This window comes from Buceros rhinoceros, unplaced genomic scaffold (assembly GCF_000710305.1).
Source record: "Buceros rhinoceros silvestris isolate BGI_N320 unplaced genomic scaffold, ASM71030v1 scaffold6825, whole genome shotgun sequence".
NCBI lineage: Eukaryota > Metazoa > Chordata > Aves > Bucerotiformes > Bucerotidae > Buceros > Buceros rhinoceros.
Window position 1 is genome coordinate 93,899 of NW_010413335.1, and position 8,267 is coordinate 102,165.

General features: G+C 47.8%; 1 protein-coding gene across 1 annotated transcript in view; it reads right to left on the bottom strand.

Moving 5' to 3' along the window:
* The window catches only part of LRP5 (low density lipoprotein receptor-related protein 5), a 92,577-nt gene that overhangs the window by 82,701 nt on the left and 1,609 nt on the right, over positions 1–8,267 (bottom strand). Inside the window, exons 2-3 of the mRNA XM_010136682.1 lie at positions 5,892–6,088; positions 3,774–3,905 (exon numbers count right to left, since the gene is read on the bottom strand). Coding sequence (XP_010134984.1) covers positions 3,774–3,905; positions 5,892–6,088 — 329 coding nt within the window. The remainder of the gene's footprint in view (positions 1–3,773; positions 3,906–5,891; positions 6,089–8,267) is intronic.

Below are 8,267 nucleotides of genomic sequence, written 5' to 3' on the forward strand. Positions count from 1 at the left end.
CGGAGCTGGCACCATCCCAGGTCAGGTTGGCCCTTGGGGCTCTGAGCCCCCTGCTCTGGGTGCAGATGTCCCTGCGCCCTGCAGGGGTTTGGCTGGGGGTGCCTGGAAGGTCCCTTCAGCCCAAACCAGTCTGAGATTCTGTGATTCAGGGGAGAAGGAGAAGGAGCAGCGTCTTGAAAGGAGTCCTCACAGACAAACAAAAGACTCACGAATCAAAATAATTCTGTTCATAAAGAAGATAAGTATGATCCTTAAACTAAGAAAGAAAGAAAAACTTCAGGATAGCCCTAAGTCAGCCAAATGACTGAAAGAAGGTCCCCAAGGTTTTAAAATTTCCACACTTCTGCTCTGCTTTCTGAACTGGCCTATTTGCTTGCCCACTGCTGAGCAAACCAAACCTTGCTGTCCTGAAAGCACACATAGAACACACGTGACTTTCACTTTGATTATTTGGATCAGAAAGCGTCTAAAGCAAGAAACTGAAGATTAACTAAAGTGGGCTTACGATTTTATGACTGCATAAATGAAGAGCTCATCAGGTAGAATGACACATCCTTTTTGAATAACTGCAACCAAAACCATGGTTCCTTCTCAGACTTTCATGCCATGGCTCCAGCAGGCTTCGAGAAGAGTTTCAAACAAACAAACACCCAAACTCTCACAAATCAAACAAGCCACCTGGTCTGAGAACCGAGGCTCTGTTTGAAACATGAAATTGCGGAGGCCAGTCACTCCTGGAAGTCATGAGGTACTACAGGTTTCTACTGACTGGGCCACCCTCCCCAGGCCCTTCAAAGCAAAGCCATCAGGCTCTGATGGGCGTCCCAAGCTGTGACTTCATCCCCTTCGACACAGGCAGACAGGCTGCAGATACTTCCCCAAAATCATGTATTTGGACACATCCACCTCGAGAGCGGTCCAACACAGCTGAAGTGATTCCAAAGTGCTCGCTCTGCTCAGAAACAAGTGCAGCTGATTTACTTTCCAAACTTACGACCCCTCTGCTTGTTGATACAGGAACTTTCAAGCGAGTCCAGAGTATTTTCACAGCCAACAGAGGAAAACAGACTTAATACAACAGATCTGGAGGGAAGGAACCACCACCAAACATCTACCTGTACAAAACAAGGACACGTTCCCAGAGAGGAACTTCAGCTCGATGCCAGTCCATATCTTTGACATCCATTATCAGCGGTGGATATCTACTGCAGAGCTCAGGTTTTTAATCTCTTCAGAGCAACTGCTTAGAACCAGGGAGAAAGCAAGAATGACTCCACACCAAAAGCCAAAACTACAGAATAATGAACCATTTTTCTAACACAGACACAATACTTAGGGCTTCAGCGTATCAGCAGTTTAATGGTTAGAAAAAACGTAAAAACCCAGAGTTTTGGCATTTCAGTGCATAGAGACGTAACCCACTGCAAAGCAAACGATGGCACAGCCTGTCCTTGACTTCATGTCTTCCGAACGACCGAGGCCCATTACCATCCAACGCTCCGCCTGGAAAGAGCCACAGCACTCCCACACCTGACACAGGGGTGTCCCTTGACAGCCCAGAGAGCAGAGAGTACCCAGAGCCTCAGCGCTTTCCTGCACGAGGACACTTTCTGACAGGCTCCCACACCCGACACAGGGGTGTCCCTCGACAGCCCAGAGAGCGGAGAGTACCCAGAGCCTCGGCGCTTTCCTGCACGAGGACACTTTCTGACAGGGACAGGCAGCACCCGGCTGTACCTGCGCAGTCAACTCCCCGTGTGCACACAGGTTTTGAGCTCACAAAGCTTTTTCCTCTTGCGGACACACCCCAGCGGCATTTGTGTAACTCACTCCAAAGCCTGACGCCACAGAAGCACCAAGTGACGTTGTACTGGGGCACTTTGGCCGATACAGAAAACAGGGAGGTGGTCAGTGCTGCTGCACCCGCAGCTCCTGATCCAACCTACTGCAGAGAGCTCGTGTAGAGAACAAAGAGTCAGCTCCTCGCAGCCAAGGAGTTAATTAATAAGAGAGGAAAGAGAAGCACATGGATGCTGGCATAAGGCAGACAAGACTACAAAAGATGTGGAGCTTGGGAAAGGAATAATCCAAAAAACTGAACCAAAAGGCCACATTCTTATGCAAAACCAGATTTCCTGTTCCCATCCCACTTTTCTGCCCCCCTTTGACAGAACACCCTTGACAGATTGTCTGGCCCGACAATGGAAAGGTGAAAGCACAGTATAAGCAGCCACTGCTGCTTGTGCTGTCCGCCAAAACGCCAAAAGCAGGCTGACCTTCGTTCCCACTGCCAGCAACAGCGGGTCAATACGGATGTCTAAAAGGGCTGTCCTGAGCGCCCAGCAATGGTTTTCTGGAAGCTGTGAAAGGGAAACTTTCCAAGGCTGGAAGGAGGAAAGAGAAACGTCTTTCAGCAGCTGTAAGAACTACCTTATAAGCCTTTCAACTGCAGCAGGATGAGCTAATAAAGCTGGCCCTTAAACCCTGGAGGTTCAGCGTTCGCATTCTGCTTTAAGTTCTCAGACGCAGGGATCCATTATACTCGCTTTAGGACTCGGAGGAATCGAGCCTCACCAGAAAAGTGCTAATCTCTTTGACTAGGCTTGCTGAACACGCACTGGAGACAGGCAGTCCTCTCATCTGTCGGCAGAACGTTCTCCAAAACCTCGCCTCCTCGTGTCCCACCACCCTGGCAGTGTTAATTGCCTGCTTTTGTGAGACGCATTTTTAACAGAGGCTTCCTGATCACTGAGAAGCCTGAGCTTTCAAAGGGTACCACTAGACTCACTCAACTTATGGATCCAAAAGAAGTTTCTGGTCATATTTTTCAATCCAAGCATCTACTCTGGCTATTATTCTCTAAACAGCTCTCTACTGTTAATACACAAGCCTCTCCTACTTCTCAGTGACACTGAACAGCCACTGGGAACGTTAATTTCTCTAGCTCAATGACCTCAAGCAGTAAACTTGATAAGCCTCTTCATACAAAGCCTCGCCTCGCTTTTTAAAATAAAATGTAATGTCCAAAAAACACAAACCAGATCCAGGAAGAAAAGATTTCCAGTGCAATTTTCTCATAAATCCTTCCCACAGAGCAGCCCAATCTTCAGATTACAGAAATCTTCAGAACCAGAAAAAAGTTACGTTTAGTTTAAATCTTACCGTTCAATTTTTGTGTACAGATTATTTCTTGATAAAATTGAAGCAGGGATAACTCACTGGGCTATCTCTAAAACAGTACATGGGCACATGGACGTGGCCTTGAACAAATTTTTGGCGCATCTTTGCGTAGAACATCTCTCAAGCTTATTGCTACCTTCGACATGCAGCTGGAAGGCAACAACTTGGCCATCACTCCTGCATCACCACTGGCCAATGAACGGGAGGGAGCAGAAGCCTGCCCGCGGCCCACTGTTGAAACGGAAAGATGTCCTACCATAGCTTAGTGCTAACAAAACGATTCTGCAGTGGGCTCGACACAGTACTTCATTCCTACAGAGAACTGGCAACGCAAACCACCGCCAAAAGCCTCAAAATACAATACAATACGTCAAAATTCTCTGATTTCCAATGCAAGGGATTACTGCGGTTCATAATAATCACTAGCTTTGGTAGGTTGGCAAGAGATTTGGGTGCAGAATTTCTGCCATCTCCATCATGACAAGAGTGACATTTCAGTGGGTCAGGCAGCTCCTCTCAACTCACCTCAAGGCTTTCAAGCAGCAAACCCAAGCGAAGTCAACAGTACCATGGTAGAAAAGCCAAGCTCCTACCTGATTTGCACGTCCTGCCATCATCTTCTAACTGCACGCCCGTGGGACAGGCACAGCTGTAGAAGGGGTCTCTTGGCGACAGCAGGCACAGATGGGAGCAACCACCGTTGTTTTCTTCACATGGAGTGTGAACTTCAAGAAACCAAACAGATTTATTTTCATTTTTCTAGAATCCCTCAAGTGCTCATTTCACCATGATGCAGAAATTATAGATCCCAAATGACTGGCACAAGCTTTAGCGCTAGAAGACAGAACTACAAAGTAAAATGCCTGATTGGCCCCTTCCTATCTTACTTCCAGGGGCACCTAAACTGAGGCGCCCGCAGAAGCTGCTTTTGGAAGAGCTGACAGTTCTTCCAATGTTCTAGAGCTGAACAGGGCTAAGAGCCTCGGGCATCAGTTGCTTTGTGGATGCCGGGTCTGCTCATCATCCTGAAAATGGAAAACAGGGCTTGGAGGATGGTGATGCTGGGGGGTGACCCATTCTATGAAAGAAAGGGAAACATAACAATTTGTACATTTTCTACATTACAGTAGTGTTGTATATTGGAAATATCTTTTCCTACTGCCAAGCTTTCACAGCAAGATGTACCCCTGAATCACCAGGAAATCCAGAGAAGCCAAGTGTAAAGTCAGCGATTTTGAAAACATTAAAAAAAACATAATCAGGGGGTGACAAGTCACAGGACAGGGATGGACAGACAACACCTGCATGTGCCTGTATCATTTACACGGGGAAAAAATGGCAGCATGAGACGGAAGTGTATCTATAAAAATTATGGAGAATATTGCCAGCTATTAAAAATCAAAATAAGTACTGCAAGTTGTGCAAGATCTCTCCAAAATCAATCGCAGTTTGAATAAGCACCCGAACTGCTTTAACATAAAAAGCACAATCCCCTGCCCTGTTGGGTTGTGTTCTTCCACTGACAGTCACAAAGAGGGGAAACAAGGGAGAGGAAGGAATCCTGACCTTCATGAAGTCAACGGCATCTGAGCTATCTCCGGCATGTGCTATTTCCCATATTCTCTTTGTGACTGACCCAGAAATCCTGTGATCCAAGGCTGGGACATTCCCTGAACTGAAAGCAATGATGGGGATTCAGCACAGACAAACTCGGATCTGGAGCTGTGGGACTGACTCCGCAGGGTGCTGTGCCTATCTGCCAGCTTCAGGGACAACCTGCCCGTCTGCCAGCACCACGATGATCTCCAAGCTCCTTTTGCTACCTTCAAGCCTGTTGTTCACTGACATCCTCCGAACCTGCCTGGGCCCATGAAGGTTATCTTTAGGCAAGCAGACCTTAGAGCAGCATAAAGAAGGAAGCCAATCCAAAGGTCTCTCTGCGTGGCAAGAGATGACTCCTCCCACAGCTGCTCAGTTACACACATTTCCCCACCACTGCCTCTAAATCCCGTTCTCACAACCCTAACAGCCCACGCCGCCGTGGCACCCACAGCCATACCCAGACTCAGCCTGCTCTCAGCACCTGCCTGCCTTTGAAGTAGCATCACGCTCAAAGGAAAAACAGAGGCATGTAGATGGTTCACATAAAAGCTCAGAACTAAATCCCTGCCACGCTGAACCATTCATCAACTACTGGATTCCTTTTGAAGATAAAACATAATCAAGTCTGGACTGCAAGAACCGCACTTGTAAGCACAACGCGAGCATTATGTATTTTGTGTTAATTCTACTTAGTAAAAAAGTAACGATAAACATTTGTTTTCAGTTCTCTTTCAAATAACGGTGTTAAAAAGATGCCAGGAGAGCCCTAATCTTTCTCATTCAGGTATTCCAGATCAAAAGACGTCTCTGAGTTACTGCACTGGGTTTTGGATTTGTCACCAATGGGGACGATGAGTAAGCTCATACCAGTTCAGGCTGGAATTTTCAGGGAAAGGTACAGGATTCAGGACTTACACCTTTAGCAACCAACCCCCGACTAGTGTTCCAAACCTCACAACTTCACACAGGTGAGCGAAGAGTCAAGTAAAACGTTCCAGGGAAAAGGAACACCTACAGTACGGCTGGCGGGCCGGGCTTAAGACCTGGGTGTCCATCGGCGAGGACAGGGGGGAGAGGAGGAAAACGTTCAGGGGAAAGGGAACACCTACAGCACGGCTGCCGGTCCGGGCTTAAGACCTGGATGTCCATCGGCGAGTACAGGGCGGACAGGATTTCTCTCCTTTTCTCTCCCGTCCTTTTGTTACAGGCGTGAATGGAGCGTGTCTGCCAGTCCGTCCAATACAAAGTGTCCCCAGACAGGGTCAGCGCGAAGGGGTGAGTCAGGCTGCCCTCCACCACCTTTTGCCTGGATGGAAGGAAGAGCAGGGGTTACACACGCATCGCTTCCCTTCGATACCACGCAGGGAACAGCCTGGCTCTGCAAGACCTCATACGGGAATCGCCGCCTTTTAACACACTCACGGGACCACGAGGTTCACCTGGATAACAGAGATGCTCTGACCGAGAAATGTAAACCAAGATTTTGCTCCTCCACAGCAGTAAGGACACAAATCCTCATGGGGTTTAGGAGCAACACGTCACCTGGTTGGCTCCACACTGACCCCCTTCAGAGGCGGCGTCACAGGAGTTCTTACCCACCACAACTGCCCTTGGGAGGAAACACGGGTCCAAAGAGCGCTCCTCCAATCACAACACTACTTTTTTTTGTCATCCCGTGCACTGCATTTGCTCAGGACGTCAGCTGCACTCAGTCCTTTCTTGCAGCAGAAAAAGGGAGGAACAGCCCCAGAGCCGCTGTAAATCATCCCCCTCACCTTGGTCAGCAGCAGAAACAAATCTCTTCCAGATTATCTTTCTAGATGTAGAGGAAGGGTTTGTTACATTTCTTCTATGACTGAATATTTAATATAGATCAGAGCCATTTCAGATGTTTGTCAATGACCACGTTCAGCCACAGCTCCTCTGGGGATACAACCATTTCCCCAGGGGTCAGCGGCTGAACTGGAAGCCACAAAACACAGGACATTTCAAACCATTTCTGAACTCCTGGGATCTCCAGATTCACACATACTGCAAAGAACCTGTGTAATTTAGATTTGGTAGTTCGGGAGACGTTTACTGAAAACACACTGGACAACTCCTCAGTCAAAGCAACACGAAGTCAGCTTTTACAGGAATCCTGCGTTTAATCACGTGCCAGCACAAAGGCACACACCCCCCTCCCAAACCAGCGCCTGACACAGCAAACCAGTACTCAGAATATCATATCGGACCACTCTGAGAAAGCTGGGATCTCAGCATCGTCCTGAAGGAACGCGAGGAACACACCTTTCTTAGACCTATACTGAGACCTGCACTGAAATTGTTTCCACTGAGAAGATTAACGGAAAAAACCCCCCAAACCAGCCGACGTTTGGCAGAGGAAGGATCCTGTTTTGTTTTGAGCAGCACAGGTACCATTCCAGGGCAGGGGGAATATAAAAAGTACCCCAAAAATTCCACGTATAATTCAGACTGGACACGTTTAGAACAGGCACGTGCAAAAGAAGTGTTTGCATATGCAGGTACAAAGCAGGTAATGTGGAAAAAAGAAAACAAAATCATTATTCTTCATTCTGTTCTAGAGGTAAAATTGAAACTGCTCTAAAATTTCTGTCCTTCAAATCACTACTCTTTCTCTCCCCATAAAACATGACTGAATAAATGGAAATACGGGGTTAGCTTTCTCACTCCCTCTCGCCTTTGCCGTTGGTTCTCCACTAGTACCAGCAGAGGCTGTACTCCGGTATCGCAGCAGCTGTCTTCCAGCATGTATTGCCCCTATTTCCATCATTCTTAGAGATCAAGTCTCCCTTCCTCCTGTAATTACATCCCTTGAACCAGTTCCAGCCGCTGTGCTGGCGAACTGCAGCCTGCGGAGATGTGACGGGCAGATGGCTCCAGTACAGCCACCCACCAGGCAGAACACAACCCTCCTTTCAGCCTGAATTCTGCGTGCTCCTGGGACAGGAGGGCAGAAGCATGCGAAGCACCGGGTGGCTGCTGTATTGACAGGTCTGGGTGAAACTCATTTTGCTCTGTGTTTCAGGAACAGAAGCAACCTCCAGGTTTACCTAGTTTGAACCACTCTTGAAGCCTACTTTGACAGCAGAACCTCCGAGTCCCAACTTCTCAGACTCCCGTTTCAATACTGATCAGTGGAAGGGGAAAAATAAAAAATAAAAATTCCAGTTTAAAAGAGTTAAAATTAAGATCAATATTTGTGGCACTTTATTAACATGTACAACATTTAAAGAAGGGAGCTTTATTCTACAGTAACAATATAATACGTGCAGAGCTGAAGGACATCGAGCTGTTCCGCCTGGAAGTCCCCGCGCAGTCAGACACACGGCATTTCCACGCGCATCCTGCACAGGAACATCCTGAGCACGGGTGGGCTTCTCCACCCCCAGCAGCTGAGGTACGACGGGCACGCCAGTGAGCTGCGCATTCTCCTAAAAGACCGTTTCGTTTGTGGTTCAGCC